The sequence below is a fragment of the Dunckerocampus dactyliophorus genome, chromosome 2 (genome assembly GCF_027744805.1).
Source record: "Dunckerocampus dactyliophorus isolate RoL2022-P2 chromosome 2, RoL_Ddac_1.1, whole genome shotgun sequence".
Lineage (NCBI taxonomy): Eukaryota > Metazoa > Chordata > Actinopteri > Syngnathiformes > Syngnathidae > Dunckerocampus > Dunckerocampus dactyliophorus.
In genome coordinates this window covers 47031188-47050734 of record NC_072820.1, presented here as the reverse complement: position 1 = coordinate 47050734, position 19547 = coordinate 47031188, and the positions used below count along the sequence as shown (strand labels likewise).

The 19547-nt window shown below is 40.6% G+C and overlaps 1 protein-coding gene across 12 annotated transcripts in view; it reads right to left on the bottom strand.

Annotated features, from left to right (window-relative positions):
• myo15b (myosin XVB) overlaps positions 1 to 19547 on the bottom strand; it is a 119783-nt gene that overhangs the window by 13823 nt on the left and 86413 nt on the right. For 9 of the 12 annotated variants that reach the window (XM_054768604.1, XM_054768605.1, XM_054768600.1 and 6 more), the window contains 12 exons: positions 18668 to 18783; positions 14579 to 14694; positions 11013 to 11154; positions 10403 to 10514; positions 6086 to 6422; positions 5940 to 6003; positions 5787 to 5859; positions 5637 to 5713; positions 5492 to 5568; positions 469 to 599; positions 205 to 299; positions 28 to 105 (listed from right to left, as the gene is read on the bottom strand). In XM_054768604.1, coding sequence (XP_054624579.1) covers positions 28 to 105; positions 205 to 299; positions 469 to 599; positions 5492 to 5568; positions 5637 to 5713; positions 5787 to 5859; positions 5940 to 6003; positions 6086 to 6422; positions 10403 to 10514; positions 11013 to 11154; positions 14579 to 14694; positions 18668 to 18783 — 1418 coding nt within the window. Of the gene's footprint in view, positions 1 to 27; positions 106 to 204; positions 300 to 468; positions 600 to 5491; positions 5569 to 5632; positions 5714 to 5786; positions 5860 to 5939; positions 6004 to 6085; positions 6423 to 6479; positions 6609 to 10402; positions 10515 to 11012; positions 11155 to 14578; positions 14695 to 18667; positions 18784 to 19547 lie in introns of those variants that run through there. The other 3 variants (XM_054768607.1, XM_054768610.1, XR_008569625.1) reach the window with 3 other exon arrangements.

The following is a 19547-nucleotide window of genomic DNA, read 5'->3' as shown; positions in this document are numbered from 1 at the left end:
AAATTGCTGGTATAAAACAATACGTACACTGAAGTTACTTATCTTGATGGGGAACTCCACCCCTCCTGGCAGATGGATAGAAATAAGCTGTGAAGTTTTACCCGCCTGCAGAAAACAAAGACAGCTCAAATGCTTGCATTATATAGTTAAAGCATTCATAGATGATACGTGCTACAACATGCATTCATCCATAGGTTAACTTGCCAGGATGGCGTCCAGCTCAACATGCGAGGGGATGTTACGGCGGCCGCCGAAACTGATAGAACGTTGAAGGTTATCCTGGCAAACAGACGCCAGCTCTGCAGGCACGTGTTCAAAAATTATACAATAAAAAATTTACACATTGGATTCTATTTGTATTTATTCTATTTTGTATTTATTTATCATGTTATATTACACATGAAATCAGAAAAAGGAAGTATCACTTCAAAAGTCAGTTATTTGTCAGTGAAGTTGGTCAGCACCTACCTCGGTAATGATGTTCATGGTCCATGTTGATGTCCTGTAGGTGGCGTGAAATGTAGGGATGGAGAGTTCCAGAACAGGGGAAGAAGCCAGCAATGAGGTTGAGTAGACGCCAGCCCAGAATGCAGCTGGATCTGTGGAGATAATGCATGTAAAAATATGTAACACATCTTTGGACTCAAGCTGGAGTAAAGTGACAGATTTCCTAGCTACTGTGTTGTAAGGAACAATTTTAAAACGATGCATGGAGTTTTCCAGATGGCATATTTGGCACTTGTATGCCACCTTCCATTTTTGCATCATGTCTTTTATTTTGTATTTGTTATCCCTACTGTTTATGGGTTTTTTTGTATTTCCTCCCCAAATTCCTTTACTTCTACTACAACGAGAGACAACTGCAGCTGCTCTCCAATTAGTGGTGTTGTTAAACACAGTGACTGTGGCAGGAAAATGCCGGATTGTTCATCTGAGTGCTGTCTTCCTTTCTCGTCCATCTTCACTATCTTTTATTATGTTTTTATATTCCCGTTCATGTTTTCGTAGTTGTCGTTTTTGTGCATAATCTATAATATTTTCTCGTGATATCACGCAAGTCTGGTCGTGCCAATTCAGCTGCGCTTTTGGTCTAGCTTATTTTTCTCTTTTAGGTTTTAGTATTTTCTTTATGCCTTTTTCTCTTTTTCTCTGTACTGTCGTTTTTAGTTCTTTGTCTCCTGAGAGTTTCTGATTTAATGACAATGACTTAATGATTAATGGTAATGGTTTGTCCCAACTTGTGTCCAATCCTACACTACAACATGACTTCTATCCTACAATATTATTTCTACACTACAACATTACAGAGCAGGCCCTAGTCAGCAGACGAGATTTTATATGTTGCCCCCTCCAGCGGAAATTACATACGCTTACACAATAAAGTGAATGGCACTGTATTGACAGTTGTCTTTCATTTGTAACATCACGTCACTCAATTTACATGCTTAACAAATTACAAATAAAAAATAAAATAAAAATCTTACCAGAAACTAAAAAATCCTGTAAATAAGTGAATACAGTAATGTCTCGTTTGTGGCGGTTAATTGGTTCCCTACCTGACCACAAAAAGCGAATTTCCGCAAAGTAGGATTCAATATTAATAAATGGAATATTTTGGTAGTTATAGCAAAGAAAACCTGCTTATGACTTTCTAAATATGCTATTTAGCATTATTAAAGCCCTCTAGACATGAAATAACACCCCTATAGTCACAACTGAATTATGACCTCAAGTAGCCTTTGTGATTGGAGTGTTGTCCTTAATATGACCCCTTGGCAACCAACGTTAGTATGTATGAGAAAGACCTGAGGACTGTCACGTACTATGGTGGGATTTATGCTGACTGAGGGCCCTGAGTCACTCTGAAGTGCGCATGTGTTTATTACTGGAGAGGTGATTTAGGATGAAGTAGGTACTTTGCACACACAACAAGCTCTTTTTAACTAACCCGGAGAAGCTGAACTCACACTTCACGACTTTTGATGGGAACACTCAGAAGGCCTTTAATCTTTAACTACTATATAAGGAATGTGTATGAATAAAATAGTATATTTAATGTGACATCAGATAATTATGGCCAATCAGAATAGCTGAAAAGGACAGCTCCTCCTTCGTGCTCAACTTTTTTTTTCTAACAAGAGAGTATAAAAGGTGATGTTTTGCTTGAATTCAGTTGTCTGGCTGTACAACTCGGCTTTGGAATCAACTTTTCAAGCCTTAGACTCACACTTAGTCTTGAGGACTTTGCTCTGAGATTTTATTCTTCTTCGAGAAAACTTCTATTTTCTTCCAGAGGAAACTTTAATTTGGACTTCTAGCAATCGTGAAGAAATGTTATGCTATTATTATGTAGAAATGCTATTTCTACAAAAAGGCAAAACTTGACAAGAGACTTAATAGGCGATGTGAGCGCCTCTTCGGGCAGGCCTCTTCGTATCAGCTGGCCCCGCGCACCAAGTTTTGGCAGCCTGAATCTGACGCCCCATCAATTGCCCAATACAGTAGACATGATCAGCAATAAGACATAATAAACATGAAAGCATTTGTGACGTTTGTCACTTGATTGATATACAGCACAGCCAGTCTGGCCAGGTCCAGTCAGGCTACAAGATCCCAGCGGGGACGGCCGCCGCTTTAAGCATAGCATGCTACCCAGCTAACTAGTTAGCTTCCAATGTACAGTCAAACTTGTCTATAGCGGCCACTAGAGGGAGACTGCAAAAGTGGCCACTATAGACAGGTGGCCTCTACAGACAGGTTGGTATCCAGTTTGAATGTTGACCAGTAGAGGGGAAAAAAAAGAAAAAAAGGGGAAAAAATAATGTTGACCAGTAGAGGGCACTGTGTGACTGCGGATAAAAGTTGTACAGCACTACTAGGCTTGTTATTATCCATGACCCACAGAACAAAGCTGTGCTAGTAATGTCTTACGCTTGTTTTTAATATTTGACTTTTTATACGACAGAGTGTCATTACAGCTTTAGTTCATCAGGAAGTGACGGGAAGTGACGGTGGGCGTCCCGAACAGGAGAGCTAGGCTCAGTGCTAGCTGTGACTTTCGAGAGAGTTGGGAAGTGTGTTTATGTTGGCGTGGATGTAAAGTCCTGCAGTGTTCTCCGCTGTTAATAAAGCCATTAAAGTGCATCGGCGACGTGAGTCTCTCCTTCCCCACAACAGGCGGCATTACAGTATTGACCAGTGCACATTGTCTCACCCCAGGAAATAAACGGTGTCACTTGTTACAGGCATTGCCTGGACAGCTATGTAGTGTGGCTTGTTTAACCTTTGGCTTGTGGGCAAGCAGGAAGGAGAGACGATGCTGAGAGATGTGTGTGTGTTCTGAGCTGCTTTCTGGTGGCCGCGTTCAATAAATAAAGTTGGCAGAAGCAACAGGAGAAGTTTCCTTCTTTGCTTCGGAGCTGAATAACACTGACAAGTTAACCAAGTTAACTGACTAGTAGCGAACGGAAAAGAATACAGCTTTTTTTTGTGTCGAATACAGAAGATGAGGACTTTGATGGATTTGTCGATGAGCATTGATCAAAAATAACGTGAGTACATTCTAAAATACTTCAATTAAGTACAACCGAACTCAGTTTTGCTTCTGCTTGAGTCGGTAATTTGGCCGCTATATGCAGTCAGATATTGACCAAGGGAGACAAAATGGGTGGCCGCTGGCCGCGTTGGACAGGTGACTGCTCTTCACAGGGTCTATAACACGTAAATTTGCTGCGGGGGATTTTTCAGTGGCCGATGGCCGTTCTATACAGGTGGCCGCTAAGACAGGTTTGACTGTATCTGATCCACGACCAACCAGCTGGTTAATGATGTCAAGTAGGGTTGTCTTAGAATATTGACAATTTGACAATTCGATTCGGAGGGGTGTGATTCGACTATAAATCTCACAGTCAAATCATATGAAAATGTTATGTGATCAATATCATACCATTCTGACTACATGGGGGTGCCAATGGCTGCTGCTGAGCATACACTTTTACATAGAACGTCTTTGTTATAAATACACTGTTTTGATATTTTGTGCAGTCATTTTTCATTGTACTCTTCTTAAAATGTATGTTAAAATCTTATCTCGTCTCATTCTCATGGACACAGACCCGTGTATCATCTTGTCTCGTGAGTTGACACCCTTACAGTTTTGTAGTTATTTCGCTGGCATCGGTTCTGGTTTAACATCTTACACTTGACAAGAGCTTTTGGATATTGAATTTCACAGCGCTGAGATTTTTGTCATCGATCTTCAACTCATCCCTGAGATCTCCAGAGTACCGGAGTCTATAACATGTAAATTTGCTGCGGGGGATTTTTCAGTGGCCGCTATAGGCAGGTGTCCGTTCTATAAAGGTGGGCTCTAAGACAGGTTTGACTGTATTTATTCTAAACTTTAAGTGTTTGAAACTGAGTGGGGAAGAAGTACAAAGTAAGAAGCCAAAAATGTACCACTTCCACACGGAATGGGATGATAACTTTTTTCCCCACTCTCCATCCATGGCTGACTCCATGCAGTGCATGTTAAGGTACTGTAATGTAAGCAAATGTCTTATCAATGTAACATTACTGACGCCTAGTAGCCAGTCTAGAATACTACATAGAATACTACATACTGTATGTCTTTAAATATTTTTTGACGAACAATAGGCCATAGTCAACTGTATATATGTATACGCTACAGTTATACCAGGCAATAACTATATACAAAAACTACATAAAATAACCAAATACAAAACTTATATAAAATACCTACAGTATATACAACTATATTCAAATTTATGTAGAAAAATCATAGGCACAAGGAGAATGATCTGTTATCATTCTAGTAACAGTGTAGTAACTCTGTCGCAAACGTGTTGCCTTTTGCTAAAAGAGATGCACTGTGTACTGTGCGTGAAGAAAGGTTCATCTTGCAGCCCTGGCGCCCGTCCTTTATTTACACCAAACATCCACATCAGCGAGCATCCTGAAACCCTCGATTAGCATGAGACATCATTTATTGTTTTACTTCCCTGATTCTGACTGCTTAGAAGAAGTCCGACATAGCGCATCAAAGATGGGTGAATCTGGAGGTGTTTAATCATGTTGGTTGTTCACCCTCCTTTGCAAAATATCATTGTGTTGCAAATGTTGCACTGAATTGACCAGTCTTTTTATGAAGTTAAGCTAACCTTTGCATCCGCTTCTTCTTCCTTGGTGCTCGGTGGTTTCTGCATTGTTGGTGTTTGCGGCTAATTTTTCCGGTTGGTGGACTGGGCATCGAAACTAGTAATGGAAATGTTTTTAACTGAACGATTCCGAGACAATCAGAATGTTAGTCCCTGTTCTCATCGATGCTAAAGACTGGATGCCCAGCCCTACTCATTTTTAGAAAAAAAAATCAACATATTGTTAGTATTACTTGAAAAACCTTAAAGGTGTGTGGACTGGTCTGTCTGTTTTATGTACTGTATGTTATAAACAGGAAGTGAAGCTGACTTACTTATTTGGGTTGTTGGTTGTTTGCTTGATGACCTGGCAGTAGATTTCATCTCTCAGCAGCTCTCTTTCCTTGCCGAGCTAAGCACAGGTTTAAAGCATTAGTTGGTTCGTTTTTAGTCTCAGCCCATTGAGTGAGACACACCAACCAGTAAGATATGACGCAGACAGTCAGCTTGAGAGGTGTGCTTCTTCATTGCGGTATCGCCCATGAATTGCATGATGGCTTCAAAGGAGAGACTGACATTAGAAAACAGGCTAAAAAAAAGTGTGATTTGGAATAGCATGACATTTCTTACTCATAAAGCACTGAACAGATAAATGGTTGATATCAGGGTCGTTGTAGAGAATGAGAGACTCTTGAATGGGCACCTAAGAACAAATCACACAGATTTGTTTTTGCAAAGGCAGAATAATGAATGCAAAAACAGGATGTGTTGTCTTTGTCTTACCGTTGTGAATTGAACTGCCTCTGAAAAATGTCTGCCACTTGGTTTTAAGCCTTCGTTTTTCAATCTTTCATGAACAGGCAATAAAAAACAACTTTGAAATATGAGTCAATATGAGTTTTGAGTCAAAACAAACAAACACATCTTACCTAAAGCTTTTCATGGCAAACTCAGCCATTGCTGACATCGGGAAGTCTTGAAGCGTCCCCTGGATGGAGGTCTGTACTGATCTCTGGGATGAGACCTCTGAATCACTGGTGTCCTTGCTAATGGGAACCAGCATTGTTTCTTGTTGCGGAGTGGCGGTTCTGGTGGGAACCAGAGTGGTTTGTTGTTGCGGAGTAGCGGGTCTTGCAGCCCTCATGCTTTTCTGCCTATCATCTCTTCGATCAAGTTTGAGATAATGGTAGTCCAATGGGGCTGATGGCTGGGTTAGATCCGCTGGAAAAAGACCAGAGCGTCCTCCCAAAGTACCAAAATACCAACCTGCCAATTTTAGAGGAAAGGTTTTAGTTTTTAATCCATTAAGACCCCTGGCATTACCTTGTGAGGTTCCTCTGTTCCAGTGCCATATTGCGGTCAGGCGTCATGGTCTGCACTCCAACATGCTTTTAATTTGGTCAGTTCCTGTTTCTGTCTATGCTCTTTGTTTTAGGCAGTTTGGTCTGGTGACTGGGGGTAGAGCAGAGTGGCGTGCAGATGCAGGGCTTATTAATGGTGATAACTGTCACCTGGAAAAGCCCAGATTATTCCTCATGGTTCCTCCGTGTAGACCAGAGTTCTCTATTACGACCTTGTTTAAAGGTAGGGTTTTTTTTCTACCTCTTACTTTTTCTTCAATGTGTTCTTGGACTGCCTTGTTACTTCAGTCTTACAAGTGTTTGTTTTCTGACATCAAGCTGTTTGCAGCCCTTTGGGACACCAGGAGTTCATCAGTCACATTTGGGCAAGATTTTTCCGTAGCTGTCGGCCCGTCACATCAGTCACGTTTTGATCTCTTGTTTATTCAGGCACTGACAGTGCACTGCATTTTGCCGTACTTCTCAGTGCGAAAGCATTTATGTCAGGGCCCAATATGTCAATCGCGAGATACCAGTCGATCGCATGGGTCACGCACATCATAAATGTCACTTTCTGGATATCATTTGACATCAGTCAGCTGACATTAAGCTCCTCTCCTGATTTGCTGTTGCGCCTAATCGGCAAAGAAAGCGGTAAACAGAGAAGCGACACACGGAAATGCAACTTTCATCTATATTATTCCGATAACAGATAAACTAACTCAGTGGTAAGATGCCTGTATCTATAACATAAGTTATCTGTTCACTTGTAGCAGCTACTTATGTAGGAAAAAAGTCAATTGATTGATGGCTTTGCTCCGCGTCCTGAACTGCACTGTAGAAATGCTTGTTTTCTACACTTTTGTTTGTGAAACTATTATTTCACGGTGAATTGGAAAATGTGCCCATTGCGGAAACCTTTTTATGTGTTGCCTTGACTTTGGCTACATTGTCTTTTACATAATCATTTTCATTTCTTGTATATCTGTAATGTTTGATAGCAAATGCTAACTGGATGTAATACATGAAGTGTATGTATAAGGAACACTACATAGCAATTTTGACTGACATACTTCTCAGGTTATGTACACAATTATGTGAGGAATTATGTGTAACTATCTGTATTGCCATACTGAATTGTAACTTCTTGAATATCATCAACTATTTTGATGACCTGTAAACTTTGAAACTGTGAGTGTGAAATACTAGTCATTAGTATGTACAAGGAGTGTAACAAGACAACGATACACAAACATGCGTCTATGAGAATGAGAAAAAACGGGATTTTAACATTACTTTTACAAAAAGTATCATGAAAAAATAAAAATATATGACTGCAATATACTAATTTGATTTCTACTATGTTATTTTGCATTGAGGCTACACTCTTCTGCACTCTGTGTGTAAGCTACCGGCCCCGCCTCCACCCACAGAGACAAAGAGGTACTGAAACCAATGCACAGAATTTAACGCTCTTCCTGGCTGTTTGGAGGCAGGAGACGAGGAAAACAGACACGCATGCACATAGCAATATATCGAGGCCGGCGAAATTGTCAAGTTAATTTTCATTCATTGTGTGATTAATTCATTAATTTATTATTATCCCAGGCCTAGTGCCCATGAGACAGTTTTTTTTAAGAAAAGAAATCTTTTTAGTCACATTTTAATTTTGCAAGGTCTTGTAACATGAGATCTTGTGACACCACTCGTGTTTAGTATAGTAGTTTCAAAGTTTACCCATTAGAGTTTATATGTATGCTTTCTAGTATAGACCCTGATAGACCATTTTGACTTGTAACTTGCATGCTGGAAAAGTGTGTGCACCCCTGATGTACATGTACAATGTACATAAATACTCATATTTATAAATATACTAAATATATACAGTACAGTACAGGCCAAAAGATCGGTCACACACAACACAACTGATTGTCTCAAATCCATAATAACATCATTCCACGAAGTAACCCTGACAAGGCACACCTGCGAAGTGAAAACCATTTCAGGTGACTACATCATGAAGCTCATTGAAAGAACACCAAGTCAAAAAAATTATAAGACATAAAACACACTCCTGATCAAAATCTTAAGACCAGTTGAAAAATTGCTAGAATTTGCATTTGTACATTTGGATCTTAATGAGGTTTTAAGTAGAGCTACAATATGCAAAAACAAGGGGGGGTGAGACAAAAAACAACAATTAAACTGAAATAGTTTGTTTATGAGCTGATCAAAACTATAAGACCACAGTCTATAAAAGCCAAAATCTGCTCAAAATTTTCATTTTCTGTCAGACATTCACACTGTCATGCCGTCTTGATGGCTAAAGCTAAGAAGCTTTCTCTTTTTGAACGTGGTCGGACTGTCGAGCTGCATAAGCAAGGCCGCTCGCAGTGTGCCATTGCTGCTGAGGTTGGGTGCAGTAAATCAGTCATTCTAAATCTTTGGAAAGATCCTGAGCATTATGGAACAAAAAAGTCAAGTTTGGTACACCCAAAAAAATCACACCTGCCCTAACCCGCAGAATCCAATTGGCTGTCCATCAAGACACAGGGCGGTCTTAAACCCGCATTAAGGCCCTTACTGGTGCCGACTGCAGCGCAATAACCATCAGACGGCATCTGCGGGAAAAGGATTTAATAAACAAAAAAAGAATTCAAAGACCTCGTCTCCTTCAACGCCACAAAACTGTGCGTTTAGACTTTGCCAGGGAGCATCAAACAAGGGACAATAAAAGGTGGAAAAAAGTTTTATTCTCTGATGAGAAAAAATGTAACCTTGACAGTCCAGATGGCTTCCAACATTACTGGCATGACAAGGAGATCCCACCTGAGATGTTTTCTACCAGGCACAGTGGAGGGGGGTCCATCATGAACTGGGGTGTTTTTTCATTCAGTGGAACACTGGAGCTTCAGGTTGTGCAGGGTCGTCAAACGTCAGCGGGCATCCCTCATGACTGAGGGCCCTCATCTGTGTGGCAACAGCTGGGTTTTTGCAGGGGTTTTTTTGCAGTTCACAATGCTCGCTTGACCAAGGACTTCTTCAGGGAGAATAACATCACTCTTTGACCACCCTGCTTGTTCCCCTCATTTAAATCTCAGAGAACATTTGGGGATGGATGGCAAGGGAAGTTTAAAAAAATGGCCATCAGTTCCAGACAGTTGATGCCCTTGGTGAAGCCATCTTCACCACTTGGAGCAATGTTCCCACTAGCCTCCTGGAAACACTCGCATCAAGCATGCCCAAACACATTTTTGAAGTGATGAACAAGAACGGTGGAGCTACTCATTACTGAGTCCTACTGAGAAATTTTTTCTTATTTTTTGAGTGATGGTCTTAAACTTTTGATCAGCTGATAAACAGTCTATTTCAGTTTAATTGTTGTTTTCAATAAATTACTTTTTCAAAATGCTTTTTGTCTCACTCCCCTTTCTTGTTTTTGCATATTGTAGCTCTACTTAAACCTCACAAAGATCCAAATGTGCAAAATGTAAATTCTAGCAATTATTCAACTGGTCTTTAGATTTTGATCAGGAGTGTATATGTCTAAAATATAAGACATATTTAGGGTTATTTGACACTTTGTTTGTTCATACTTTGACACAATTCCACATGTGTTCATTCATAGCTTTGAGAATCTACAATGTAAACAGTCATGAAAATAAAGAAAACACATTGAATGAAAAGATGTGTCCAAACTTTTAGCCTGGCTCCTCTGTCACCATTGTTTCAAGTTAGTTAGCAACAAAGCCAAATGGTGACTATTGAGGGTGCTAAGTGTCCTGTGCGAATTGTCCTGTGCTAACTGCGCACTCAACATTTTGGCCGGGCACTTTTGACGTACTTCTCAGTGTGAACACACTTATGCACTCAAAAGACTAAGTGTAAGTACGAGAGTGCACCAACCTGTCTGGAGGCCCTCCATTGCGAGTAGCTTAATAACATCTCCTTTGCTGAAGCTGAGCAGACTCTTGTCGTCTGTTACAAAGCTCTTCAGGGCAACCACATGATCCGAATTCTGGAGGAAAAAAGTCCTCTATTAGGGTTCATGTTAATGGTAATGGTTTAATTTATTTGAAGATGCATACAAGTTGCACTGGAATACATCACATAACACAATTCGCAGTTCCACATGTCCAAAAGGAGTAGGAAGAAGCAAAGCTTATTTAATCCTACCCCCCATCCATTTCACATCAATACATTTGTTCACTTCCTGTATGCCAAATGTACTCTTTGCTAGTTTAAAATACATAGGAAAATGATAAGGTCATGTAACAATGTAACAAAATAGTAGTCAAAGTTCTTGTCACTGTAAATAATTCATATAACAGTCATAATAACTAATAGTAAGTATAAAATAGGCAGACCAGAACATAGTTGGATAATGGGTGAGTTCTGACAATGAATTCACAAGAATGAAGAGTTAGTAATGAGTGTTAGTAACACGTCCATCAGAGCAGGCTAAAAGACATCTTTGGGATAGTATAAAGTCAGTAAGATGACTCGGGCTTGATACCTTGATGACTTCTTTGAGGAAGACTTGTATCGTGGCAGTGATTTGAGGAGCCCTGGCAGAGTGTAGCTGTAGGTTTTCATTCTTCAACTCCAGTTGCACTTTGTTGGTACCACACAGTTCAACCGACAGCAGCTCTGCAAAACTGTGTAGATGCAGGTTACATTTGGCTACTGAAAAATACCAGGTACTGTACAACTAGACGAAAACCTTACAGGAACTGTGTGCAGCTCATGTAACAACTCATTAGCAGTAGAAATTACATGCTGGGCCATTTATTTATGTCAAGCATGATCACATTTCAGTCTTTCCACTACCATTATATTAGGGGTGGAGCTCAAGTATGTTTTTTTGTTATATAGCCCCATATAACAGAGAAGTAATTGAAGTTACCTTTACCAATACATTGTTCTTAAACTAATTTATTCATTAATTCGATTCTCAACACAATAATAGTCATATAAACTAAAATAATCTCCATCAGGATCATTTCAAACAAAACTAAAGAAGCACTCGGACAGCGCAGACCTCTGCCAAGCGCCATAGTCCCCCCCCGTATTGTGATTTACACGATGGATATCGCAAACCACCACAATTGGCAGAAGTTACCTCTTGCTCTTTATTTGAGGGGGTTGGCATAGAAGTTGCCCCCTTAAGATGTTACAGACCTTGGTACTTCACAGAGTTTTCAAGTGGGCACTCCACATCACCGGTGTTTCATCAACTAGCCCACAACACCTCAATGGGGCTTGACAGTAGAATCAGCGTCCTGGAACTGCTCCCTCGGCCCTTCTGGTCTTCACAATTCAGCTCTGACCCCCTCTCGTTTGCCAGCCGGGTTTAGCCACTGCTCGTTTCTCGTTAGCCACAGCCATCTGGAAGCCGTCTCTGCCTGCCTTGAAGTGTCATTCACCAGGTTCTTGCGGGCTGCACCTCTGACCCAAGCATCCCCAGTGTTCTCCAGAGTGACTCTGCAGGGAACCAACCTCCACTGGTAAGTTACAGGCTCTCCATCCTTTTTTCTGGTCCTCAAAGATGAGGCACTGATTTGCTCAGCTTGCGTTCATGGTCCTCTTCGATCCTTTCCTCCCAGAGTATTATCAGTTCTATCAAAGCAACCTGCTTTGTTGTCCATGACCAGAGCACAATGTTTGGTCGGAGGTTGGTAACTGTAATCTCCTCTGGAAACTTGAATTGCCTTCTGAGGTCGACTCTCATTTTCCAGGCGTTGCTGTACCTGTGCATTTGCCTGCTTGCCTGCCTTCTCTCCATGCCTGAGAAAGCCGATGAAGTGGAGGCCTTTGTCATGGGCCTCGGTTCCTTGTTGCTTCCAGTCCATTGGCAAGTCATGCCGGCACCTGGTCATGGCACCACCTGAACCTCCCCTCAGACCGGCTTGCTTGACACATGTGTTCCAGGTTTGCTGGTCTCTTGCACTACAGGAGCGGTCCCCTGTCAGTCTCCATCTTTGGAGGTTTGTTGGCATTGGCAGTAGATCAGAAAAAACTTTGTCCGGTGCCCCACCATATTGCAGATATCCTTCCAACTCAGAGATCTCCCACGGACACCGTCCCACCAGGTCCAGCTGCCCTGCTGTTCCATGGCTATATCCCTGGCTTGTCTGCGCTCTTCCTCCACTCCTTAAATCTCCTTCTGCACCATCTCTCTCGGGCTTCAAGTTTGCTCGGATGATGACTCCCAGGCCTTGCCTCCCTTGAGTCACCGTGCATGTTGTCAGTGCTCCTCTGCTGGATGTCCAATTCCGTCCTGGGTTTTGACCGTGATGTTTGCTTGCCGCACAGCCTGATCATCACTGTCTCACAACATCATGGCTAAACTTATTTTGGCTGTCTTAAATTCCTCCACAAATGATAATAATCCTCCATTTTTTGGATCAGTCTTTGATATTTTGTACAACCAGTCGGAAACTTGTTCCTATCTGTAAACTTGTCCAAGTGCTCTGTCCATTTTTTGTGCAGCTATATGCACAAATGCCGAAAAATCTCGCAATGTCAAAGAATCCTTTAAAAAATTCCTGGGTTCAGACGGTGATTTGGATCACCCCCAAAATTGAATCAGTTCTTCCATATCCCATTTCCGACAATTCCTGAAAATTTCATCCAAATCCATTCAGAAGTTTTCAAATGATTTTTAACACAAACACACAGCTAAAGGTAATTACATCCTACGGTCAGAACAACATATTTCATGTATATTTTAATCATTAATTAATTATTAATGAATGAATATTACAAGTGTACGATAATTATCAAGGAATTATGACGTCATACCGATATAGTCGATAACATAAAAAAAAACGTTAAAAACAATAATTTAAAAAAAAGCTAAAGTGAGGTGAGATTACCTGTACTGTGCCAGTGACCAAATCAAGCCCTCCCTTTTTCTCCTGCCTGTGGCGTTAACGCCCTGTTGTAACTTCTTCTGAGCTCACTTGTAAACAAACACTTTAAAGGACTTTAAAAGGAAGACATTTTGTGTGCTACCAAATGCACCGCGAGTGCGAAAAAGTGGGAAAAAAAAACGGTTGATCACACAAAAAACCTTATCAGCCACCTGAAACGCCAGCGCCACGGCGTTTGAAAAGTGCAACAGGTTTGCCAGGGAACTCCGTGGCGTCACCCCAGCTGCTTGCAGCGTGTGCCCAAATACAGTGCTCCTTGCTGGGCCGCGCCAGGTGGCTCTTCCCACTTTATACTCTGGTTCTCCTGATAGTAGTGATGTGGTCGTAGTGTATGTCATGATATTTGATTAGGACAAATCAACAGGTACAGTTGGTCAAATCCTAATTTGTCCTTTTTACCTCCAGGAATTACAGTTAAATCTAAATAAAAAAAGGAGATATAAAAAAGTTATTGGTTACATATTGGTCTTGAGAAGTGGAAAGTTATCGGTTCTGTATTTAATATAACATGGATATAATAAATAAATGTATAATAAAGTGATTAACAAATTTAATTGATTAATTAATACATACATAATATATTAATAACATATCATTTCACTAATTAAAGAAAAAAATAATAAATTACACCACCAAAATATTTTGTTTCCTCCTCATTTTTACATTTATCATATATATATATATATATATATATATATATATATATATATATATATATATAATTCATCATTTATATATGTAATTGTGGCCGTACGGTGGCTGACTCTTTAGCATGTTGGCCACACAGTCAGGAGATCGGGAAGACCTGGATTCGAATCTACGTTGGGCATCTCTGTGTGGAGTTTGGGTTTTCTCCGCGTACTCAGGTTTAACGGCCACATTCCAAAAACATGCATGTTAGTTTCATTGGCAACTCTAAATTGTCCATAGGTAGGAATGTGAGTGTGAAAGAATGTTCCTCTACCGCTAAAACTAACAAGCCATAGCACATAGCAGTAGTAAAGATACTGTATGTACATTTTCACATCTACAGTAACCATCAGTCTCCTCCAGTATCATCCATGCAAACAAATACAGTATATTATTTTGTAGCAAGCCTCTCAAGGGTTGAAGATGTTACTGTGAAACTGGGTCAACTGAATCTTACCTGTAGCTTCGCAGCAGGCGCAGGTGTTTTTGATCGATGCCTGATGCTGCAACCATTCTCAGGAGCCGAATGCCACGATGGCACACGCCCAAAATCTGAGTGTCATCACTGTCTGACTGCAAGGAACAAATGCCACAATGAGCAGTACAAATCCTGAATCTTGAAGTTTAAAGTAAAAGATACTTGTATCGTTTCCTCTATTTTAAAATTGATTTTATTCATCCAACTGGTTCACTGGATAAAATATAACTACAAGTAGGATTCAATATTAATAAATTGAATATTTTCGTAGCTAGAGCATAGAAAACCTATTTATGACTTTCCAAATACGTTTTTTTTTTTTTTTTTTTTAAACTATTATTAGGGCCGCACAGTGGTCTAGTGGTTAGCACGTTGGCCAATACGGGAACAGCCTGGAGATCGGGAAGACCTGGGTTCGATTCTCCCCTGGGCATTTCTGTGTGGAGTTTGCATATTCTCCCCATGTGCGCGTGGGTTTTCTCCGGGTACTCCGGCTTCCTCCCACATTCCCAAAAACATGCAGGTGAGGTTAATTGGCGACTCTAAATTGTCCATAGGTGTGAGTGTGAATGGTTGTTTGTCTATATGTGCCCTGCGATTGGCTGGCGACCAGTCCAGGGTGTACCCCGCCTGTCGCCCGAAGTCAGCTGGGATAGGCTCCAGCATGCCCCCGCGACCCTAATGAGGATGAAGCGATATAGAAAATGGATGGACTATTATTAGAGCCATGTAGACATGAAATAGCAACTTTATGATCACCTTTACACTCGTATTACTACTAGTTAGTCCCCAATTTATTTATACTAAACTTAAGAAAGGGTTTCAAACGAAGAGGGAAAGAAATGCAAAATAAGAAGCCAAAAATTGACCACTTCCACACAAAGTAGGAGAACTTGTTTTCACCATATCATGTCAGACAAGCCATGGCTGACTTCATGCAGTGTGACGGTTCATGTGATGTATTATCATGGCTCATCAATGTTTTGTGTCATTACTGACACCTTGTGGCCAGGATACTACATATAACTTGTATTTCAATATTTATTGAGAAATCATAGACCACAAACCACAAAACATCAACCATTTATTTATTAATTAATTAAAAAAAAAACGCAATAGAGTGAGGGAGCGTCATTCGAACCGCGATGTAGCAAAGGACGACTGTGGCTGAAAAACGTATTATTATGATGTATTGTTGATCTATTTTTTTGCTTTTTTGCTCAATTTTTTTCCTGTTGTGTTTTTCCTGTTTTAATTTTCATTATGTCTCAATTTTATATACATACATATGCATATAAATTCTTCAACAAATACTTCATCTTACATAATCTTCATCATTTTCTTTTGGTAATATTATGACTTTATTCCCATAATATTATAACTTTTTTCCCAATGTAATTTTTTCCAAAAATTACAACTTTTTTGTTTTTCATAATATTACAACTAAATAAAATAACTCTTTTTTTTCAATACTTCAACTCTAAGCTCCATTATTTTTCGTTATATTATTACGAGTTTATTCTCATAAAATTGCTTAGAGTACAACTACATTTTGTGTAGACGCTGTCATCTGAAGGAGATCAGTGACTGTAAAGTAGTGGTAGGCCATAGTGTAGCCTAACAGCATAGGATGGTGGTGTGTAGGATGACTCTGGTGGTGAGGAAGATGAAGAGGACAAAGACAGAGCAGAGGACCAAATGGTGGAAGATGAAAAAGGCAGAGTGTTGCATGACTTTTAGGAAGGAGTTAAGACAGGCTCTGAGTGGTCAGGAGGTGCTTCCAGATGACTGGACAACTACAGCTAATGTGATCAGGGAGACAGGTAGGGGAGTACTTGGTGTGGCATCTGGAAGGAAAGTAGACAAGGAGACTTGGTGGTGGAATGAGGAGGTACAGGAGTGTATACAGAGAAAGAAGTTAGCTAAGAAGAAGTGGGACACAGAGGACTGAGGAGAGTAAACAGGAGTACAGGGAAATGCGGCGTACGGTGAAAGTAGAGGTAGCAAAGGCCAAACAAGGCGCTTATGATGACTTGTACGCTAGGTTGGATAGTAAGGAGGGAGAGACTGATCTATACAGGTTGGCAAGACAGAGAAACAGAGATGGGAAGGATGTGCAGCAGGTTAGGGTGATTAAGGATAGGGATGGAAGTCTATTGACAAGTGCCAGTAGTGTGATGGGAATATGGAAAGAGTACTTTGAAGAGCTGATGAACGTGGAAAATGAGAGAGAACAAAGACGAGAAGAGGTGACTTTTGTGGACCAGGAAGTAGCAAAGATTAGTCAGGATGAAGTGAGGAGGGCATTGAAGAGGATGAAGAGTGGAAAGGCCGTCGGTCCTGATGATATACCTGTAGAGGTTTGGAAGTGTCTAGGAGAGGTGGCAGTAGAGTTTCTGACTGGGTTGTTCAACAGGATCTTAGATCATGAAAAGATGCCTGAGGAATTGAGGAGAAGTGTGCTGGTGCCCATTTTTAAGAACAAGGGAAATGTGCAGAGCTGTGGCAACTACAGAGGAATAAAGCTGATGAGCCATACAATGAAGTTATGGGAAACAGTAGTTGAAGCTAGACTAAGGGCAGAAGTGAGCATTTGTGAGCAGCAGTATGGTTTCATGCCAAAAAAAAAGAGTACTAAAGAGGCAGTATTTGCTTTGAGGATGTTGATAGAGAGAAGGCCAGACGGAGCTGCCTTGTGTTTTTGTAGATCTGGAGAAAGCTTATGACAGGGTGCCCAGAGAGGAACTGTGGTATTGTATGAGGAAGCCTGGAGTGGCAGAGAAGTATGTTAGAGCGGTGCAGGACATGTATGCGGACTGGAAGACAATGGTGAGGTGTGCTGTAGGTGTGACAGAGAAGTTCAAGGTGGAGGTGGGACTGCATCAGGGATCAGCTCTGAGCCCCTTCTTGTTCGCTATGGTGATGGACAGACTGACAGACGAGGTTAGACAGGAATCTCCATGGACTATGATGTTTACAGATGACATTGTGATTTGCAGTGAGAGCAGGGAACAGGTGGAGGAGAAGCTAGAGAGGTGGAGGTTTGCCCTGGAAAGGAGAGGAAGGTTACCGAAGGTTACTGAAGGTTAGCCGCAGTAAGACAGAGTACATGTGTGTGAATGAGAGGGACCCAAGTGGAAGAGTGAGCTTACAGGGAGAAGAGATCAAGAAGGTGGAGGATTTGAAGTACTTAGGGTCAACAGTCCAGAGCAATGGAGAGTGTGGAAAAGAGGTGAAGAGGAGGAAGGAAGGATAGGATCAGGAAGGAGTACATCAGAGAGACAGCACATGTTAGAGGTTTTGGAGGTAAAGTCAGAGAGGCCAGACTTAGATGGTTTGGACATGTCCAGAGGAGAGATAGGGAATATATAGGTAGAAGGATGCTGAGTTTGGAACTGCCAGGCAGGAGGCCTAGAGGAAGACCAAAGAGGAGGTTTATGGATGTAGTGAAAGAGGACATGATGGTAGTTGGTGTGAGAGAAGAGGATACAGAAGACAGATGCAGATGGAGGCAATTGAGTCGCTGTGAAGGGAAAAGCCCAAAGGAAAAGAAGAAGAAGAAGAAGACAACTCTTTTCGTGTAATATTTTGACTTTGTTCTTGCAAAACTACAGCTGTTTTTTCCAACTATTTCAACTTTATTCCTGTAAAGTTTCTTCACGCAATTATGACTTTATTTCTATATTTTAACTTTATTCTCTTAACATAATTTTCCAAAAATAACAAATGTATTTGTTGTTGTTTATTACAGTAATAAACATAAATATCTTTTTTCTTTAATATTTCAACTTTATGCTTCTAAAATGACGATTTTTTTTCCACATATTTTTTCCCATTGGATTAACTTTTTCTCCTAATATTTTCATTTTTTCTTGCAAAATGACTGCAGATTTTTCCATTTTTGCTGTTTTTTTTTCCTTGTAGTTTTTGTTGTTGTTAAATTTAGCATCTAGCTGAAAAGGTTTTGGAAAGCCTGCTCCAAAGCACTGATAAGCAACCAATAAGAAGGTAATAGCTTTTCATATGCACTGTGCTAACCTTTCCCCAAAGCAAATATTCAACCTTTACCTGTACAGGAAATAAGCGTGAAAAGTAGTTTTCCCAGTTGTCCCGAGCAGCAATGACAATCCTTTTCTTTAAACTGTCATCCTGCATGGCGTTCATAGTTCCCACATTCAGATTACCTAGTGAGAGAAGATGGTGAGATCAAGGTTAAGTTTATTTACAGAGCACAATGTAAAACAGCTTCAGGGCCTGCTACCACAAAGGCTCTCTCCCCTCTGGTTTTCACTCTGGACCTTGGGCACCCTAACAGATGCTGGTCACAAGACCGGAGTGTGCAAATGAAGCAATTCCGATAAATCGGGTGGAGTCAGCCCATGAAAAGACTTAAAAACAAATAACATCTTAAAGCCAGTTGGAAGTGGCCAAGTGTAGAGGGCTACAATAGTCCAGGTGAGATGTTACCAAAGATTGCTTCTATTGTAGCTGGTCTGGGGCGGCCATAGCTTGATGTTCCCAAGGAGTCTGAGCTGAAAGAAGGCAATTTGAAACACTGAACCTACCTGCTCGTCAGCTTTAAAAAGAACTATCAATAAAAACACCAAGATTTTTAAAAATTTTTTATAGGAGGGGCAGCAATCAGACCATAGTGGGCCTTATGTGAGACATGAACACACATCTTTCTCTTTTATGTGCATTCTAAACATATAAAAACAGCTAAAAAGAGGCAGCACATAAAGTGACACACCTATTCTGCCTACAAAGCCTGCTATTAAAACACCTCCAACCTCCAACAAGGTTTTATGGTTTTATATCCATGCTGTAACCATGCAGTAACAGGTTAATTCATGATAACATGTAATATTTAAATATATATCATATAAATATATTAGTATTTTACCGTCTTCAGGTCATTTTTAAGCATTAACGGAACTTCCGTCCTGGG